We start from the raw sequence: 21,937 nt of genomic DNA, 5'->3' as shown, positions 1-21,937 counted from the left end.
AAGGTTTCCCTCTATATTGGAACAGAAAGTTGTCCAGAGGGAACTTTCTGTTCCAATATAGAGGGAAACCTTATGAGGTAAAAGGTTGACTTTGAGAGGGCATATTAATATTAACAGATAGGGATAGGAGCAAGAGGTAGTTATAGAAATAGTCAGGGACCACTGCTCAGGCAATAGACCTGATGGGCCGCCGCGGGAGCGGACCGCTGGGCGAGATGGACCTCTAGTCTGCCTCAGCGGAGGCAACTTCTTATGTTCTTAGTTGAAACGGCCTGTGATGAACTGTTCCGTGCTGAAAGGACCACTCTGAACTGGCTGTGCTGAAACAGCCATGCTATGTTGTCCCATTCCCTCTGGAAGGCACTTTCAACCAATATGGGTATCTCTCCATCCTTGTCGATCAAGTACACCCATACACGTTGACGATCTTCCTTATGGCCGATGGGATCTTTCAACAGGACAATGCGACATGTCGTACCACCAGAATTATTCGTAAGTGGTTCACAGAACATAACCAAGACTTCTAGCTACTTCTCTGGTCTCCGAATTCCCCAGACCTTAACCCTATCAAGGACATTTGGGACTACCTCGATTGACATATTTGACGGGATCTACCACCATGCACCTGTTGGCAGCTGTCTGATGCATTGCAGTCTGCATGGCTCCAGATATCTCTAACAACCACCCAACATTTTATTGAGTCACTTCCACGTTGTCTAGCTGCCGTCCGTGCTGCAAGAGGCGGTTATACTAGATATTAGCAGGTGATCATAATGTGACTCGACCGTGTATTAATTTTCTTGGCAATGGCTTTGTAGTTTGGTGTTGAAATGTTCTTCTGACCCTTTAGCGCATCACTGGTTGTCTTTTATGCCTATATATCAAAGAAATGAAAATTCAAACTTAAATCTTATAGTCCACAAATCAGATTGCAGGTATAACTATAGAGCCCATGATTAATGAAAGACTATATATATATATATATATATATATATATATATATATATATTTTTTTTTTTTTTTTTTTTTAAATAATGAATGCTGCTTTGTATTCAGAAGTTGAGGAGCCTCAAACTCCAGAAACTAAATTACACGAACAGTTTAATGAATCAGTGTCTGGTTTTCCTGCAGTAGATGTGACAAGCAGCTTTTTAAGCTTCCCCTTGATAACTGCTTTCCAACTTTTTATGCATTTGTTCTGATTAGGAGTAAAAAAAAAAAGTGAAGTGCTGATTTCTACAGTAACGGGCCTACATCCTGCTTGCTGTTCGTTCTTTGAATTTTCCTTACTTGTGATGTTAAATTTAAGCATTTTTGTCAACAAGCTTTAGTTTAAAAATTCCACATTGAAAATTCCAATTTTTTTGATTATAGTGGTCAGTTCCCATTTGTACCAAAGTTAAGCCGGAGAGCACTGAGAATACTTGTATATTTGTTGTAACTTGAGAAGTTGTTATGAATTTTTTTTTTTCAAGGATATTTTCATTTCAAAATGTGAGACTTATGCAGTGAACATAATTCTGAGGTGAAAGAGTTAAAGTGCAGAACCTGAAATGAGTTGATTCAAACTTAATACAGTAAAAATCAGCAAGGAATGGTTTGCTAACACTGTTAATGCCATGGTGAGCAAGTTCTTAAAGTTCAAGCCTCCTGTCTATTGTTAATAGTGCATCCACAGATGAGGTGTGCTACAGCAGCTTGTAGAAGAGTGATACTAAGCAATATGATCGTGGAGTAGAATTCTCTAGCCATTTGCTAGTAAGGAAACTTAAGTCAAGTGGACATGCTGCCTGGAAGAAAAAAAATTCTTACCTGATAATTTTCCTTCTTTTAGTCCTACCAGACCAGTCCAGAATGAATGGGTTATATCCATCCCCCAGCGGATGGAGACAGAACAAAATAGTCCCAAGTGAATCGTTCCTTAAGGGATTAGTGCAGCCATACAATGTTTAGTATTATGAATAGCCAAGCAGTGGTGCTTATCATACTGTATGACTATACTGTATAATCAAAAGTATCTTGCATATTCAATAAGTATTTATTTATAGCAACAACTGAAGTAAATGCTCAACTGACATGAAGGTATTTCACTGATTCAGGAGCTGCTGGAGAAGGAGCGTTTTGGAGAATACTGAAAACAAGTGGAGAAGTCTGGAAGGAAATAACCAGGAAAAATACAGAAATCACATATGGAAATAAATACAATGAGGGAGGGTTTCTGGACTGGTCTGGTAGGACTGAAGGGGAAAAATTTCAGGTAAGACACAATTTTCCTTTCCTTTTTTGTCTGTACCCAGAACAGTCCAGAACGAATGGGTGTAGCAAAGCAGTGCCCCGGAAGGGGAGGTGGGGGATGAAGAACGATGAGTAAAAAGTAACCTGCAAGGCTGGGAAAAACTGACTAGAATTTGAGAAGGTGTTATGTTTAAACTCTGAAAAGAGTACCATAGAAAGTCAAAGGAAAATGGTTAGATAGAGACATAATATAGAAGCCATCCAGAACTATAGGAATTAAATATCGAGGTAATAAATAATACAGGGCCATATTCCACTGAAACTCTAGGCAATGGGGAGATACCACTAGTCCTAGAATATCAAAAGGCCCCAGATTTGAAAACTTAATGGCATTTACCATTCAGTTAAGTTTCAAGTTTGTTTATTTTTGATATACCGTCTATCAAAACAAATGTCTAAACGGTGTACAATATAAAAAGATTGTAGAAAACTGTTAAAATGGGTAAATAAAACAATATTTTGTCATATATTAAAATACTAGGCAAATTCACATTAACGTATATGAGACAAAAGGGAAGTTGGGAAAGGAAAAATTGTTTAAAATACATCGAAGTAAAATTAATAAAAAAGGGAAGGTAAAAGGGGAGTGGCAAGACATTAGGGAGGGGATCGCTTCAGAAGAAGCGTTTGATATTTCAGAGCTTCACAGAAATTAGACGTTTGAAAAGCGGAAGCGGTACTAAAGAGTAAAGGCATCTTTAAAAAGAGAAAAGTTTTGAGCTTGGTTTTAAATTTTTCAAGTGAGTTCTCTAATTGAACATCTAATTGAACATCTAACGGGAGGGCATTCCACAAAGAAGGGGCAGTAACTGAAAAAATGGATTTACGAGTAGTATCGTAGAACAGTTTATGTATTGACAGTATGGAAAGTAGGTTTTGATTGTTAGATCAGAGGGTCCTGGATGATGAGTATGGGATCAGAAGTTTATTTATAAATGCTGGTTGGTTAGAGTTTTTTGTTATATGACCTTGTTTTGAAAAAAAGGAGCTGTACCAAAGTAGCAAACCAGGAATAGACAGAGAATTGATTATGGTAGACTTGCAAATCTGTCAAAGAATCAACAAGAGAGTCGAGAGAATTAGAGAGTCATCTACAGTAATCCAATACAGATTACTGAAACTATCTTCTTTTAACAAGAACGGAAGAGCCTAAAACAACCGGAGGTATACCAGTGGAAAATGCCACTAAGAAGCAAGAGATGCGAGCAAAGAAGGCAACTAGAAACAATTGCAGTGTTCTCCCCAGCGCTTTTCAGCCGGGTGCTCTGCCCAGCAAATTTAGATTACTGCCCGGCTGTCATCTGCCGAATCCTGCTGCCACCACTGCTTAACGCGCAGCCTGAAGAACCGCCGAAAGACTCCCGCCGGACTTTAAACAAAACAAAACCCAGCAAGCGACTCGAACCCAGCTTCCCTCCGAAACCGGAAGTTACGTTGGGGGGGAGGGTAGGGAAGAGAAGCCGGCACGGACCATTAGAGCCCCGGAGCATGCGGGAGATAGGCCAGCCACGGAGGGAAGCTTACTTGCTCTTGCTTACTTCAGGCCTTTCTCGCTGCCGGGTCCTGCCTACTTTCTGTTTCCGCGAAGGCAGGACCCGGCAACGAGAAAGGCCCGAAATAAGCAAGAGCAGCAAGTTGTAAGTTTCCCTCTGTCGCTAACCTTTGGGAGATAGGTCAGCGACGAAGGGAAACTTGCAACTTGCCTTTGTCTGTAGCGAATCTGCCGGGTGTGTGAGAAGGGGGGGGGGGAGGGGGTGAATGGGAGGAGAAATGCTGCTGTACCCAGTTAGAGGGGGAGGGGTAAGAGAAATGCTGTTGCTTCTGCTGTACCCAATTGGGGAGGGGGGTTAAGAGAAATGCTGATGATGCTGCTGCTGTACCCAATAGGGGGAGTGGGAAGTGTTATGCTGCTGCACCCAATTAGGGGGGAGGGTGAAGAGAAATGCTGCTTCTGCTGTACCAAATTGGGGGGAGGAAAGAGAAATGCTGATGATACTGCTGTACCCAATGGGGGGAGGGGAAGAGAAATGCTGCTGCACCCAATTGGGGAGAAAGAGGGAAGGAGGGAGAAGGAAGATCAGGAAAAGGAGGAAAGAGATGCAAAGACCATGGGAGGGAGGGAAAGGAGATACCATACCATGGAATGGAAGAGAGAGATGTCAGGGCATATGGGGGGGGAAGTAGGGCTGGATTAAAGGATAGGCCCAGTAGGCACAGGCCTAGGGCCTGAAATGGTCAGGGGGGTCCCGCCAGTGCTGTGCTTTGGGGCCTCACCCTTGCTGGATTCGCTGGCAGCAGCAGCCTCATCATCATCCCGGGTGCCCCTCCCCCAACCCGATCTGACCCTCCTATCTCTCTCTCCTTCCCTCATCAGTGACGTGCCAGAAGGAATCACGGCAGGAGAAAGCCCTGAAGCAGCCTGCTTAGAGTAGAGCAGTGCTGTTTAGAGTCTCGTGATGGGAGGGAGGGAGAGATAGGTGTGGGGGGGGAGTAGCAGTCTGCCCCGGGTGCTCGGCCTGGCGTCATGAACTTCTTCGGCTAGCAACAGCATTTACAATTCACTGCTGTTGCCAGCTTCAGGCCTTCCTCTCTGTCGGGTCCTGCCTACTTCTGTTTCTATGAAGGCAGGACCCGACAGAGAAGAATGCCCGAAGCTGGCAACTGCAGCGAATTGTGAATGCTGCTGCCTGAAGAAGTTCATGACACCAGGCCTTGGGTGACAGAAGGAGGAAAGGGAGCAGAGGGGGAGAGACTTGCTGCACCCAACTGGAGGGAGAAAGAAGATGAGAGAGGGAATGAAACGAGATGCCAGGGATTGGAGGGTAGGAGGAAAGTATGCCAGACCAAGGGAAAAGGAAGGGGGAAAGGAAGGAGAAGATGTCAGAGCATGGAGGGGAAGGGAGAGATGGAAGAAAAGGAAAGAAGTGAGATGCCAGAGAATCAGGGAAGGGAAGATACCAGACTGTGGGGTGCGAAGAAAAGAAAGGAGAAGAGAGAGTTGCCAGAGCATAGGGGATGGGGTGTTGACAGAGAAAAATGGAGAGGTGGCAGAGCTGAAATCAATCATGTACAAAGGAGAAGAGAAGGGGCACAGGATAGACAGTTTATTGAAGGAGCATAAAAAGAGGGAAGATGCCATATGGAACGGGGAGAGGGCAGACAGTGGATGAAAGGGGCTGATGCTGCATGGAAGACAGAGCGGACAGATGCTGGCTAGAAATAAGAGTGAAGACAAGATGATTAAAGCAGAAACGACAAAAGATAGAAAAAAATTTTTTTGTTGCTTTACATAGAATCAAGTAGTATTGTATCTATTGATTAAAGTTTATAAATAGGAAATGGAAATAAGGCAGTTTTTGGGGGACTAAACCCCTTTCCTCAGGTCAGGACAGGATACCATAACAGCAGGGGTGCCCAAATGGTCGAGCGCGATCGACCAGTAGATAGCAAAGGAAATGTGAGTCGATCGCATTGCCTTGGCAATCTTTTTCTTCCTGCCTCCCTGAGCCAGGCCAGGCGTGTACAAGCGCCGGACTCGCAAGACTTCATCTCCGACATCAATTCTGACGTCAGAGAGGAAGTTCTGGACCAGCCAATTGCTGCCTGGCTGGCCTGGAACTTCCTCTCCGACGTAAGAATTGACATCAGAGGTGAAGTCTTGTGAGTCCGGCGCTTATACATTCCTGGTCTGGCTTGTGGAAGCAGGGAGAAATTGGCATGGTGGCTTAGAGGGTAGGGAAAGAATCGGGGAAGTGGAGAAATTAGCGCAATGGCTTGGGGGGGCAGGGGGGGAGAGAGAAAGAAAGAGAGGCAGAAAGAAAAGGGGAGGGGCAGAAAGAAAAAAAATATTGGATTTATAGCCAGAAGAAGGAAGTGCAAACAGAGACTCATGAAATCACCAGACAAAAAGGTAGGAAAAATGATTTTATTTTCAGTTTAGTGATCAAAATGTGTCTGTTTTAAGAATTTATATCTGCTGTCTATATTTTGCACTATGACCCCCTTTTACTAAACCGCAATAGTGGTTTTTAGCGCAGGGAGCCTATGAGCATCGAGAGCAGCACAGGACATTCAGTGCATCTCCCTGCTCTAAAAACCAGTATTGCGATTTAGTAAAAAGGGAGGGGGTATATTTGTCTATTTTTGTATAGTTGTTCCTGAGGTGACATTGCATAGAATCGTCTGCCTTAACCTCTTTGAAAACCCGCGGAATATAAATGATAATTAACATTTTCTCTGCGTACAGTGTGCTTTGTGTTTTTTTTTTTAATTTTATTGTTGGTAGATCATTTTGACTTGGTCATTTTAAAAGTAGCTCTGGGGTTAATTTTCCCCACCACCAAATTTCCCCATCCTGCCCCACCCGGCTACTTTTTCATGCCACCCGGCTGGAAAAAATTTCTGGGGAGAACACTGAATTGCGTAGTCAGTACCTAACCAGTAGCTGCAGTTGCTGAAGGTATTTATATAGTCATTAAAGCTAGATGCCATCAAGTTGGCTTCTAAGGCTGGTGTTATAGAGATGCAAGTCGATAACATAATATGAAGAGCACTTCAGTAGGTTGGTTCGGAAAAATAATTTTATTAGCTGAAGCTTCAAAAGATGGGCATATCATACAGGCAGGCACAATAGACTATTTTGAAGGTGATGTTAGTGCAGAATTGAAGCCACTACTGTATATAATAAACTTGAGTGTATCTATCCAAATGAACCCCTGAAGATATAATATTTAAGGCTTATTTGAGGATTATGGAATGCAGCTAAATCTGTGGATGCTACAAGAGAACCCAGTAGGCAGATGTTACCACAAAGTAATGACTGCTCTGAGACCGGCAAGGTAGTCCAATGTAACCAGATCATAATGGAAGGGAATTCAATAAATGGTGCCAAAAATCTTGAATGCTAAGCTTTTTTCTATAAAAGGAGTGCACACTTTATAGAATAGCATTTGACATTGATCCCACGCCTAACTTTTTTGGGTGCTGTTCTTATGCTTACAAGTGTTGGTGCCCAACTTGGGCACACTTCAGGTGAATTTTGTAAAACTGAGTTCAACTTTTTAGAAATCTCCCTTTTCAGATATACGCAAGTGAAGTTAAGCACCATGCTTTATAGAATAGATCACAGTGACATGCACATGCATAGTTTTAAAACTGCCAAATAGCATCAGTAATTGGCTGTTAAGAACCCAATTATTGATTTTTCTGAGCTCATCAGTCAACTTATTTGCTGTGCATCTCTGATATGTGCACAATTTGGGTGTGGAAATCTGGTACAATATTTATAGAATCTTGGGGTATGTCTGCAATGAAAAGAGTCTGTTAGACATCTAAATTCTGAAATAAGACACCTAATTTTCTTGGTTTTCTGTAAGAGACCTCCCACTGCATAAGGCACAAGAAGCAGGTAATTAAGATGCAGAATGAAGGGGCAAGTGTTGAAGATAATCCAAAAAGAATATGCCATAGCTCCAAAATGAATCAATAAGAGCCTCAAATGAGGTGCTAAAGGAGAGACACATAGGAGACAACTGCTCCACTAAACTGAGAAAGGAGCAAGCCCCTATGTCTGCCACTACTGTACACAGAGGAGACCTATGTCCACTGCACACTGGTGGAAGATTCCAGAGAGGAATGGATAGAATTTTGCAATACAGTTGACAGTACCAGTAAGCAGGCAAGAAGAGAGGTGCCACAGACGTTCAGAAACTGAGTTGTGTAGCATAGGAAGCCATCATTTCTCGTCATTGGCAGCAGATGAATCTAGACAAGTGGGTTGTGTCTGTCCATCAGCAAGTGGAGAAAGAGAACACCAAACTGAGCTCTGTCTTATATAATAGGATGTATAATCGGAACTGATATAATCCGGATAAAGTAGCCTTTTCAATCTTCTTTCATCTATTAGGAAGCCTCAGCCCCACCACTCCTCCGCTGTGTTAACTTAGAACTGCGGGAAGCATTACGTGGTGCCTCATCATTGGCTATCTATTTCACTATGTTTGAAGTGACATTTTTGCAATTATCAATATTTGTAATTTAAATACGGAATAAATATCCAACAGATAAATATATAAATATAAAGTGCTTAGTACTTAGCTCAACTTAATATTCAGCCAACACCTGGGAGTCTGGGGTTGGCTGAATATTAAGTTGAGCTAAGTACTAAGCACTTTATATTTATATATTTATCTGTTGGATATTTATTCCGTATTTAAATTACAAATATTGATGACTGCAAAAATGTCACTTCAAACATAGTGAAATGGATAGCCAATGATGAGGCACCACGTAATGCTTCCCTCAGTTCTAAGTTAACACAGCGGAGGAGTGGTGGGGCTGAGGCTTCCTAATAGATGAAAGAAGATTGAAAAGCCTTTATCAGCCTTTATCTGGATTATATCAGTTCCGATTATACATTGAATACAGGCTGGATAAAGAAACTATTCATTTAAATATTGATTGCCAATGATTGATATTATATAATAGGATGGCATGCTCACTGATAAGCCAGTATTATTTATCTCTTCAGGCAGATTGGATGGTTTCTCTCCTGCTCCTGGTTTTATCTGTTGTTCAGCGTGGCCTGCAGACGTGGCTAGGTCCAGCATCTGGCGCAGCCAAGTTTCTGTTTTGGCTTCGCTAACTCGGTGGAGCTTTCCTGGGTGCCTATTTTAGGGTTTAGCTGATGGTGTCAGTTCCCTGCCTATTCCCTAGAACACCATTTAGATTGTCCTGCACTCCTCTCTCCTTTCTCACATTGCAAAAAAATAAATACAATAAAGCACTGCTTATTAAACCCAGAGGGAGTACAGTAGACTAGGGTCATGTAGAATGGAGATTGCAGCCAGCTGTGCCTTCAATCACCTATAAGGACAGTGAGTATGTGGCTTTGTTTTCTCCTATCATTGGTTGCTATTGGTTTCCTGCATTGATTCCCGCTTCGGGACTGGGGGGGGGGGGGGGGGGATTCTTCAGTCCACTGTCCTCTAGGCTCCATTTTTCAGTTAAAACACATATATAAAAAACAGGTGGCAGTTATTCTTTGGGTCTTCTTTGTGCTCTCTGGGAGAACAATGGTTCTTCCGTGACCACCACTTGAGGCAACACGACAATGCAAGTTTCGGAGGGAAGTGACTCCCCAACATCCAGTTGCCATGGCTGTTGGGCCTTCTGCGAGAGGTGCATTGGTGTGATGGTTCTTGGCAATGCGGGGATCCTTGGTGAGTCTGCTTCTTATATTCAGGCCTGCATTCTTCATTGCCTCCCTTGGCTCTACCCAATTTGGCTCAGGGATGGGAATGACATGGAGGGCATTTCTCCATCTCTTCAGACTCGCTTCCTAGCAGTAATGCATCCTCCCACTGTAATTGGGCAGTGTTTCAGTCTACTTTATGCAAAAAAAAAATTAGTGCTTCAGGGCTCCATTTTGGTGGGCCGGCTCAGAGCCATTCTTCCCATGAGAGAGACACTGGATTAGGCAGCCTCCTTGACTCCACTCTGATAGTTGGGGCCTGCAGGCTGATATAGCAGCCTTCTTTCCATTTGAAGCCAGATTTCAGGCAACTAATTGTGTGAGCATAGGGCATATGCTTGCCTACACAGGGGATTTTGTGCTTTTGCACTTTTGGGCTTGGTCTGGTCAGGGGCCCTTCCTCTTGCAAGCCACTTACTTAGCCAGTCAAGCTCCTTGCTGAAATTCTTTTTTCGTCTTTCCTATACTGCTTGGGATATAGGCCTTCGCAGGTCAGATTCAGGAAGGTGCAATGCTAAGGTACTTGTCTCTTCTCCCCCCACCCCTAATCCTCTGATTGGGGCACCCTAGATCTCATCCTGGAGGTTGGTTTGTGAAGTTCTTTGGCTTCCAGTTTAAAAAAAAAAAGCCTTCCCTGACATGTTCTATACCCTGTGGTATATCGTATATGGTTATTAGGGTGGTCCCAAAAAAATTAACCCATTTTGTTTGTCCATATGGCTAATTTTATTCCTTTATATAAAAATGAAAAACACTCAAAATTTTACTTAAAACAAATAGTTTAGGGGGTCGCTCCACCTCGCTGTTTTTTTTAAAACTACCACTAAGCCTATTTTCATGCTTCCCATTTTGAAGCATTGCTTTTGTTTATCATAACTGTTGGATTTTCTGAAAATTCAATACAATTTGCTTGAACTAAAAAAAACAAAAAATCCTACTGCTAAGCTTAACAGTATATTATAATTCTTATGCACTCGACAATAATCAACTGTCTGTGATATAAGAGCCACCTTTGAAGCAGAAGGAAACTTCTTTTGGTGACTGACCACTAGCTGAAGAACAATTTCTTCTATTTTTCGTCTTTTTGTCAAAGTACCATTGTGTTTTTCAATGAGCTTATCCCTCGTTCTGATGCATCATTAACAGTCAGTTTGGATGCCTGATTCCAAAGTTCCTCAAACTGAATTGTTAGTCCACTCTTTGGGATGTTTGTTCAGGAATATTTTTGCTTTTGTTATCCTCCTTCAATCAAGAGATCAAAAAATGACTGGGTTACAAGATTTTCACAGGTTCCATTTCATCTGTACATATGAGACGTCGTGGAATGTCTGGCAACGGTGGATGCTGTAAATTTTGCACCATTCGTAGCTTTATTTCTGATGCAATTCTGTCATCAAAAAAGGCAAATGCTGCTAGGTGCTCGGACAGAAACCAACAACCACAGGAGATGTCGATATTCTTAGGTGTTTTTCTCAACGATGCAGTACTGGCAACCTCAGTAGACACTGATTTCATAGATTGATATTTATTTTCACTTTCAGACTCACTAGATGTTGAAGAAAATTCAGATGTTATATGAGTAACTACTTTGGTCTTGCCTTTCCTCATACTTTGCTATTGTCAGGATTTTCTTTTCCTTGCACTACCTCTTTCTGCATTCTTTTGCAGCTGTTTGAAGGTCAACTCTGTTCATACAGCAGGAAAACATGTTCTGCCTTTGCTTCTGTAGGAACTCTTGATCTTCGTTTTTAAGTTGTCATAGCTTTTTTTTTTTTTTTTTTTTTTAAATATCAAACTTGAGTTCATTTTTAAAGATTTCTTCATTCTATCATGTTCTCATTGACGAGTTTTGTGTTTCTTTAAGGACAAATATTCTTCATGTAGTTCAGCTTCCTAATGAAGAGTCTGCACATTGTCAGTATCCTGGCTCAATTCCATACTGCCATCGCTGACTCACACGCCAACTTATAGCTTTCCGGCAAAAGTTTTCCTTCATCATAGAGATGAAAATTGACCAGCCAAAGAACATCTAGTCCACGTTGCAGTCTAGCAGTTGACGGCTGACAGATTGACTTCCCAAGGAGCCAGTTTTCAGGGGGCAGAGAAGATGCTGGATGGAAAGGTGGGGAAGAGGGGAGACGTTTGATGGAAGGATAAGGGAGGGGGCATGCTAAATGGAAGGATAAGGAGAGAAAAAGGGGTCATGCTGGATGGAAAGTTAAGGAAGACAGAGAGGAAACGAAGGATGTAAGTAAGGAAAGACGCGAGAGGGAGGAGGGTGATGCACTGGATGGAAGTGGAAAGAGAGAGGACATGCTGAATTGAAGGGAGTAGAGCAGCGTTTCCAACTTCTTCAAGCCAAGTACACCCTAGATTGAAAAATTTTCAACCGAGTATCCCCGAGCTACAAGCATAGAGATTTAGAAATGGACATGTTATTATTGTTAAGCAGTAACTAGGCAACATACAAATACAGGTCACTGCACTGTTATTTCAGTATTATATAAACCGGTCCTTTGACAGGTGGTGAGTGACAACGAACAATGACACATAGATGGGGCCTATTTATAATAATAAAGAAAAGGACAATATCCATAAAAATTGCCATTAGTGACAAATACAGTTTCATCTGTTCTTCGGGAAAATAAACATGAAATCTGTGGCAAGTTCGCTCACATTCACATCCCACCTGTCCTCAGCCACTCTGTCCTCTCTGAGAGCTTGTTGATTTTGCTGTCTCATGAGACTGGGAGTTACAAGATCAATGGCCTCTTCTTGCACTTCAACACATTAGTTGCTGCAAAATGTCTAAAGCCCTGTCTGATGTTATAACAAACTATATTAAAAAGTTTTGATATCATTTCAGTACACAATACACAATCCTACCACTGCAAAAAGAGAGGACCTTGCCATATTACAACAGCACTAGCTTCCAGGACTCAAAGAGCAACAACTTATAACATGGGAGGGACCTAGCGAAGCTTGAAGAATGGTCTGAAATGTGGCAGCTAAGATTTAATGCTAAGAAATGTAAGGTCATGCATTTGAGCTGCAAACAACATGAGAAGACAGTACAGTTTAGGGAGCAAAGAACTTTTGTGCATAAAAAAGGAGCGGGGCATGGAAGTAATTGTCACATGCTATCTTAAGGTGGCCAAATAGGTTAAAAAGTTGATGGTGAAAGCTAGAAGGATGGTAGGTTGCATAGGGAGAGGTATGGCCAATAAGAAAAAGGAGGCTTTGATGCCACTGTATAAGACTCTTGAAACCTCATTTAGAATATTGTGTACAATTCTGGGGACCACACCTTCAAACAGACATTATGGCGTCTGTTCAGAAGAAAGCTACTAAAATGGTCGGTCTTCATCATAAGGCATATAGGGACAGACATAAAGATCTCAATATTGTTTACAGTGCTCCCCCGCAAATTCGCGGTCCGCGATTTGCAGTCCTGGTCATTTGCGGTATTTTCCGACCGCGAATGAACGGGCAGGAGAGGGCAGCTGGAGAGGCAGGAGAGGGCAGCCTTTCTTCCGTCTTTGCAGGGTGTCCTATATATTTGACACATCTTCTCTCTCCATGTCTTCCTTCCATCTTCCCTCTGCACCCCTATCTATCCTGTCCTGCATCTAACCTCTGTGTCCTTGTCCTTTTGTATCCCTGTGATCAGTATTGCCCTTCTATGTACCCATGCCCTCTTCATCCACCATTTCCCCTTTGTGTCTTTGTCCCTGTCCTCTTTTCTTTTCTGCCCACACCCCTCACTCACCCTGTGGCTTGAATGTCTTTCTCTCTTCCTTGCTTTCCCCCTGCAATCCACATCTCTACCTCCCTGAATCCAGTATCTTCGTTTTCCTGATCCAGTCTCCCTCGCTCTTCTTCTCTACAGCCCTCTCCCCAGTCCTGCAGCACCTTTCTTTCTTCCACTCTTAAGTCCAGCAGCACCTTGCCCTCCCACCTCCCCACACAACCCAGGTCCAGCAGCAGCTTGTAACTTCCTTGCACAGCTGACGGCAGTTGCGCAACAATTTCCTCCAGCAGCTTCAGGGCCTATGCTATAGGCTAGGCCCACTTCCGATTATGTAACTTCCTCTTTCCTTGGAGGCAGGCCCAGTCTAGCAAAGTCCCTGAAGCTACCAGAGGAAAACACTCTGCTATTGTTGGCAGCTGTGCAGGGAAGTTACAAGCTGCTGCTGCTGCTCTTCTAGGGGGGTGGGGGGGGTGAAAATAGCAGCAGCAGCTTTGACAACAGCAATCTCAGGAGACATGCTGGTGATGTGTACCCCCTAGCCACCAGTATGGGTACCCCTTGAGGTATGTGTACTACGTGTTGGGAACCTTGAGAAAGAGAGAGCTGAATGAGAAGTGTGGTGTGAGAGAAGAGGGAGAAAACTGTTGGTAGACTCTAGAAAGAGGGACATTGAAGACTATATAGTAAGAGTGAAAATAAATTGAAGAATGCTGAGAGGGAAAAAACGTTAGAGATGGATGTAATAGTGGAGGAAAAGCAGAAGACAGGAGGCTAGAGAAAAATGACTAATGGCCACAAAAACTGGCATGAGAGTTGAGAAGACAGAGGAAAACAGAGATTATATGGGACTAACATGATTTGAAAAATTACATGGCTAGACAAAAAAGGTAGAAAAAAATTGTATTTTTAAATTTTGAATAAAGTATAAAACTCACAACTGAAAGTCTGATGAAATGGGGAAGAGGGCGGGGGCAGTACAAAAACGGATGGGGGAGCAACATGGAGGGCAAGTCATACAGGGCGTAATTATAGCTTGCTTCAGCCCTGACTGCAACTAGCAGCCGTTTAGGAGAAGGACGGGGCCATGGCATGGCCATGTGTCCTTTTTTTTTTTGTCTTCACAAATATGGTAGCCCTACTCCTATAGAATGTCAGAACACAGCCTCCAGTATATAACCCAAGAGGCTGTTGAGATGCAAATAGGCTAGGGGAAGTAGCTCAGAACAGTTGCGCAACTAAGGAATATAGCAAGTAATAAAAGGCAGACACCAATGATAGCTGCAAGGAAATTACTGAAAGAGCAGGACCCAAGAGGGACTGTAAAAAAAACAAAAACAACTCTGGAAGCCAGCAAATAATACACACAATCTCCCTGAGAATGCCATAGCTGATGATAAAGGCTATAAGACCCCTGCAGAATACAGAAAGTAAGCTGATAGGAGAATCTGAATGAAATGTTTGTTCTGAAAAAGTAGCAGATTATAACAATATTGTAATGATTCATAATGTATAGGACCAGCTGAGAGCAAAAAGAAGAAAAACATGTTCCGCTGCTGCCCAGAGTGAAAGATCGAGCAATAGAGAGCAATTCAATTGAAGAGAAATGCTACACGAGTGTTTAATAGTGCTGCCACAAATGAAAACAAAGGAGGATTTTTTTGTTTGTTTGTTTTTCTGGGTTTTGTTTTTGTTTTAAAGAAAGCTCAGCTTACCCTGAGGTAAGCACATTCAGCCAACTATAACCAAAAACAAAGTGGCCAACATTAGAACTCCAACAGAACGAAAAGAATGTGGTCTACCTGACTGAGTAGTGGTTATAGCGCCAAGCAAAAAAGAACAGTTGTGCTGAAGCAAGGGATGGCAGGCAATAAAAAGAAATGCAAGTATCCAGGGTAAAAATTTAGACATCCACTTGCTGACAAGGGAAATAAAGATGCTGAGAGAATATTCAAAATTAAAACTACTTTTCTAAAATTTCCATGTAAATGTTTAGTATCTTTTCAGAGTACACTTTATTTTTGTTGATTTTCTGCAATTTGAACAATTTCTTAGGACTAATAGGAAGTAACTGGTTAAGAAAAAGAGGAGTAATAAGTGAAATACTGCACCTTAGTGAGGAATTAATTTCCTAATATTGCCTAAGTTTCTTTGTGTAAAAGATAGTTGTGTCCCCCCTCCCTTAATGAGGGGACTAGATGGAATATTAAAGTATGTAATTGTATATATATTTGGTTTGTTTTCTTTAGTATTTTGATGTGACTTCCATATTCTGTATTTCTTTATGTAAGAAATATATTTTGAAATTGAATAAAAAAAAAACCAAAAACTGCTGACATGCAATACTTGCCAGGGCAATAAGGGGCTGATTTTATAAATGGCGCCCTCCCCCTTTTATGAAGCCATCTTAGGCTTTATCGCTGGCCACGGTGGTAAAAGCTTTGATGTTCATAGAATTCGATTTAAAAAAAGCCTAGAGTAGCTTCATAAAAGGAGGGGGGGGGGTTAATTGGCAAAATACATTTTAATAGGCTCAGTAATTGCTTAAAAAAAATTAATAATAATAATTGGGCGATAGGTACATATCTGATTCTCTAAAAGATAGATGCCTATCGCATGGTGCTTAGCTGTTCCTAATGTCTAAGTGGACATTTCTATGGGCTGAGCATGACTTAGGCGCCACTAATCACAATTCTCCAACAACTTAGGTGCCTGAAATGTAAGCCTTTAAAACCCTTGCCTACATTTCAAGCACCTACGTTTTTACATAGGCGCTGCTAGGCACAATTCTTTAAACCAGTGTTTCTCAACTTGGTCCTGGAGTACCCCCTTGCCAGTCAGGTTTTCAGGATATCCACATTGAATTTGCATAAACTCGATTTGTATACACAGCCTCCATTATATGCAAATGTATCTCATGCACATTCATTGTAGATATCTTGAAAACCTAACTGGCAAGGGAGTACTCCAGGACTGAGTTGAGAAGCACTGTTTTAAATAGCTCCTAAGTGTGATAGACATGCAACCAGTGCCATTTTTTTAGGTGCCGTTTATAGAATTAGCCCTAAGTGTTTGTTGCAGTATCTAGTATTTTCCTGCTCATTGAGGTTTCTCACACACCAGGAAGACCTTAATTGTACATCACTTTACCATCATAGCTGCCACATAGGAAGGCGTGGAGCTGTTGTCTTTGCTCAGGCATTTTCAGGCAATAAGATCAGAATAAACCAGTGACTCCATTGCTCAACTGATACTTGGAGACACGAGCCACACAATCTGGTCCACTGGCTGCTAGGAGACAGAGAAATGAACATTATCCTTGGACAAGCAGGTAGCATATTCTGACATGTGGGTGGCATCATCCAAGGAGTCCGGTAAAGACAGTCCTAAAAGTGTACTGTCACTTTAAACTTTTAAGAAGCTTCGAGACTGCCCACATTGTGCACATGCGAGTGCCTTCCTGCCCAATGTCGGCTTGAGGTTCCTCAGTTCATCGTTTTCCACGGAGCGAAGCAGTTGTGTTTGGACTCTGTCCATACAAGTTGCTTTCCCGTCATCATTTTCTTAACCTTTTCGGCTCGTTTTATTTTATTTTTAGTGTTTTATTTCTTTGTTCTTTTTCATTTTGGTATTTTTTCATCAAATTTTTGATATTCAAACTCTTCAGTTCAGCCTTTGAGCTGGTTTCCCTCCGGGATTTTTTTTCTTCTCTTGTTTCAAGTAACTCTGTGTTGCAACCATTACATTTTTTGACCTCGCAGCTGAGATTTTTCCTCTCATGTTGAGGCCTTCTAGAAGGTTCAAGAAGTGCTCTCGTTGCCAATGGCCCATATTGATCATTGATCCGCACAACTGGTGCATTCAGTGTCTGGGGCCAGAGCATTGAGCAGACTCGTGTATTCACTGTTCTACTTTACAAAAAAATGCTCTCTTAAGGCTCTCATCCAGCAAGAGAAGCTTTTTGGAGTGGCCATGGCCTCCAGCGACAAAATCTATGCCAGCGGTATCGATGCCTCCCTCAGTGTCGGCCTCCTGTATCGGGTAAGCCTGCTTAGAAGCCGTCATCTCAATCATGTCGCAGGCATCTTCAGCATTGAGTCCCTCGATGCATGCCAAGCTTTGACACCATCTATTTCTTTCAGTTTAGGCTGTGTCTCTTCCTTTAGGGCGTGCTTCCTTATCAAGGTCACCTACCCCTTGACACCCTGCAGCACCTATGGTCTCGGCTGTTGAGCCAACGGTACCGGTGTAGTCCTTCCTGGACTAACTTAAGGTGTTCTTCCAAAGGGAGCTAGCTGTGCTGTTTTAAGTACTTGTGACACTGGTGCTTGCATCGACTCCTTCGGTACCAGCCCAGCCTGAGCATGGTGCATCAAGGCCTCAAGTTACCGGACCTAGCTCTCCAAATAAACCTACATCTCTAAGAACATTGAGATCCCGTGGTACTGATTCCGTGGTAAATCCAAGAGAGCATCGCATGTTACTGGTTCTCATTCACCTCGATGTAAGTCGAGATCTAGCCATTCTCAATGTTGAACTTCATCTTCAACTGACTGGTACCAACATCATTGCAGGAGTTCTTCTCAATGTCCTCACCATCATCATACTCCCCAGACCAAAAAGCATCTATCTCCTTCTTTTAGAGAATCTCCGGAGTTGGAGAGATTGATTCAAATCTCTGTCCATACTGGTATTGATCTTGAACCCACATTGTCTGCTCCAGAATCATATGGCATCCCACCATCACCAAGACACAGATCACCACCTGAGGGATTATCTTTCACCAAGTTTATCAAGCAGATGGGAAAAGCTTTGTCTGTTGAATTAGAGTCAGATGTTGAACCAAGAGCAGAGCTCCTTGAGGCGTTTGATTTCGATGAGCCTCCTGACGAGCTCCTCAAATTACCTCTTCATACTTTACTAAAAGAAACTATGTTTAAGAGCTAGGAAACTCCTCTCACACTTCCCATAGCTCCATGAAAAATTGACTCTACAGAATTCAGTCATGTCTGGGCTTTAATAATCCACAGTTACAACATCATTTGCTGGTTGAATCCACTCTTTAAAAAATTCTTCATTACAAGAGTCTATGCTACTTCACACCAGAATGTGAAGACATCACCATGGATAAGTTTGAGCGTCGCCTTTACCAGAACTCTATGTTGACCAGCAGAATTCTCAGCTATAATTTCTTTGTCATTTTATCTTAAACAACTCATAAACAGACTGGTTGATTTTAAACAACATCCTCCATTTGATAAACTTCCAGAGTTTTAAGAAACTACTCAGTTTCCTTCAAACTAGAAAATTCATGGCTAGATCAGCTTTTGATGCATTTGATTTGACATCTAGGACATTGGCTATGTCTGTTGCCAAGCGACATCTAGCATGGCTTCGAGTCTCTGACCTTGACATCAACATTCAGGATCGTTTAGCCACTATTCCTTGTCTAGGTGAAGAGCTGTTTGCATGGCATCCTCAGCTTTTTTCCCAAAGACTTTGCGTGAACAGAACTGGGCTACTTAGCAGGGTCTAAGTTTAAGATTCAACCATCTACCGTGTTTCTCTGAAAATAAGACAGTGTCTTAAATTAATTTTGGGTCCAAAAAACGCACTAGGTCTTATTTTCGGGGTAGGTCTTAATGATCATCTCTGCCTTCCTCTCCTCCACTTCAATTCTTCCTCTTTCCTTTCTCTCCCCCATATGTGCAGCATCTTTCCTCCCCTCACCCATCCCCTTGTACCTTCTCTCTGCAGCATCTTTCTATTCCTCCCTCGCTTCCATCCCCCTGCGCACAGCATCTTTCTGTCCCTCCCTCCCTCCCCTTGTGCAGCAGAACCATTGCCCAGCTTCTATCCCTCCCTTCTGTGCAGCTGCAGCAGAACCCTTGAGCAGCCCCCCTCCCGCCATGCAGCCGAATCCCCGCAGACCATTCCATCCTCCCATCTGAACCTCGCCGACTGCAAGACCTACATACCTCCCTCTACAAAGCAGCATCGGCAGCACTCTAAACAGGCTGCTTCATGGCCTTCTCCTGCCGAGGCCTTCCGTGCGCTGCGTTGCTGATGACATCAGTGATGCGGCCGAGGGAGTGCCCCGATGGGACAAGTTCAGAGTGCTGCTGATGCTGCTGTGTGGAGGGAGATAGTAGGTCTTGCGGTCAGAGAGTTGTTGGGGTTCAGGTGGGAGAGTCAGCGGGGGTTCAGCTGCGCAGTGGGGGGAAGCGCTGTTGGCGAATCCAGGGACTAGGGCTTATTTTTGGGGTAGGGCTTATGTTAAGTCCTACCCCCCAAATCATGCTAGGGCTTATTTTCAGGATAGGTCTTATTTTTGGGGAAACACGGTAAGTCTCAGAAACTACTTACTCCTCTTTTATAAAAGGCATTTTCCAGCAACTTCATCCTCCTCTTCTAAAGCTCCACCACAGAAAAGACACAAAACCCAGAAATCTGTGACTTCTCCTCCATAGAAATCAACTCAGTCTTTTGTACATGCTTCTAGAGAGCATAGCCACAATTCTTCCAACTCGGCCACCTCCCCAACCCATTGGAGGCAGTCTTCTTTTATATCACCAGCACTGGACTCATTACAACAGACAATAGTCTTCATTTTATCACCATTCCTCCAAACAACCCTCCAAGAGAGTCCTCTTTCACATTTCAACAGACGTCCCTTCTTCTTCAGGAAATCGAAGCTCTACTTCAACTAAATGCCACAGAGTCAATACCCCCTTCCCAGAAAAATCAAGGGTTTCTTAATTCCAAAGAAAATGGGAGGTCTTCGTCCCATTCTCAACAAGAATTTAGTCGAAGAAAAGTTCCCTAGGGACTCTATACCCATTTTTAGAACAAAACAATTGGCTGTGCTCTCTAGACCTCAAAGGCCTACACACACATTTCCACACATCCTGACCAGAGAAAATTCCTTCGATTTCATGTAGGTCACATCATCTTCAATATAAAGTTCTGCCTTTCGACCTCGCTTCATCTCCAAGTGTATTCACAAAATGCCTACTGGTGGTAGCAGCAGCTGTACATACCCAAGGATTTAAAGTGTTTCCTTATCTGGATGATTGGTTGGTAAAACCTACTTTGCCTCAAGCAGTCCAGTCAGCTACATAGGTGACCATGACTTTTTTCAAACTTCTTGGATTTGAAGTCAATTTTCCAAATTTTCATCTTCAGCCGTTTCAAATATTGAAGTTCATAGGAGCTGTACTCAACACCAATCTTTTACCAGCTTTCTTACCCCAGCAGAGACAAAACACCTTGCTTTAACTGTGCAATCATGTGTCCACTCTGCAAAACATTTCAGCAAGACAAATGATGCATCTCATGGGTCACATGGTATCCACAGTTCATGTATCTCCCTTCGCTCAACTTCATCTCAAATCAGCTCAATAGAACCGAGCATCTCAGTAGTCTCAGGCCACAGACCCTTTATCTCACCGGATCACTGTCACCTCATCTCTTTTGTCAATCTTTCCAAAGGTGGTTGCAACCAACAAATCTCTCGAGGTTTTCTCTTTCATATCCTTCCACTTCAGTACTCACAACACATGCATCCATGTTTGCATGGGGAGCTTACCTAGATGTCCTCCAGAATCGGAGAATGTGGGCTGGTCGAGAGAGAACTTTCTATATCAACCTGTTAGAGCTGCGGGCAATTTGCAGTTCTCTGAAGACCTTTCAAGATTGTCTTTCCAACCAAGTCCTTGTTTGAACAGACAATCAAATGGCAATATACTATATCAACAAACAAGGGGAATAGGCTCTCGTCATCTTTGTCAAGAAGCCCTAAACATTTGGAACTAGGCAATTTCTCATGATATATTTCTCAAGGCAATATATGTGCAAGGGAAGCCGAATGACCTGACCAACAAGCTCAGCAGATTTCTTCAGCCACACGAGTGGGCTCTCAACTCCAAAGTCTTGCACCAAATCATCTCATTTTGGGGGACTCCTCACATAGACCTGTTTAAGTCTCCCCACAACCACAAGTTACCTCAATTCTGCACGAGGCAATTCTCTTTTTATTGTCTGGAAGCAGATGCATTTCTTCTGGATGGTCACACTAGTTTCTGTATGTGTTTCCGCCAATCCCTCTAGTTCTGAAGACGCTAGTCAAACTCAAACATGAATCAGCCACCAAGATTCTCATAGTTCCTCAGTGGCCCAGACAGTCTTAATTCTTCCTTCTGCTTCAACTGAGTGTCAAAGATCCAATTCCATTACAGATCTTTCCATCTCTACTCACTCAGAGTATAGGATCTCTATTACATCCCAATCTGCAATCTCTGCACTTAACAGATTGGTACCTCTTGACCTGATTTCAGCAGATTTCACTCTTTCTGCACCAATACAGGCCATTGTAGCTGTTTCCAGAAAACCACCTACTTGACAATGCTATAGATTTAAGTGGACATGCATTACTTCCTGGTGTAATCTTCATCACCTAGATCCCTCTAAATCTTCTATTCCTTCATTGTTGGACTACCTTCACTTACCCAACTTTGAACTTAAAACCACTTCAGTCAGAGTTCACCTCAGTGCTATTGGTGCATATCATGCTCCTTTCAATAATAAAGCTTTAACCAATCACCCGCTTGTTTCACAGTTTATGAAAGGACTCTTGAACTCAA

The 21,937-nt window shown here is 42.7% G+C and overlaps 1 protein-coding gene across 5 annotated transcripts in view; it reads left to right on the top strand.

Annotated features, from left to right (window-relative positions):
- The window catches only part of FOXK2 (forkhead box K2), a 183,679-nt gene that overhangs the window by 9,045 nt on the left and 152,697 nt on the right, over positions 1-21,937 (top strand). For 2 of the 5 annotated variants that reach the window (XM_033961710.1, XM_033961709.1), the window contains exon 2: positions 2,100-2,257. The exons of the other annotated variants lie outside the window; for them this stretch is intronic. In XM_033961710.1, the coding sequence (XP_033817601.1) occupies positions 2,190-2,257 (68 nt within the window). In that variant the 5' untranslated portion in view covers positions 2,100-2,189. The remainder of the gene's footprint in view (positions 1-2,099; positions 2,258-21,937) is intronic. 5 annotated transcript variants of the gene reach the window in all.

The sequence above is a fragment of the Geotrypetes seraphini genome, chromosome 10 (assembly GCF_902459505.1).
Source record: "Geotrypetes seraphini chromosome 10, aGeoSer1.1, whole genome shotgun sequence".
NCBI classification, from domain to species: domain Eukaryota; kingdom Metazoa; phylum Chordata; class Amphibia; order Gymnophiona; family Dermophiidae; genus Geotrypetes; species Geotrypetes seraphini.
The sequence above is the reverse complement of the archived record's forward strand: the minus strand, read 5'-3'. Positions and strand labels throughout refer to the sequence as shown.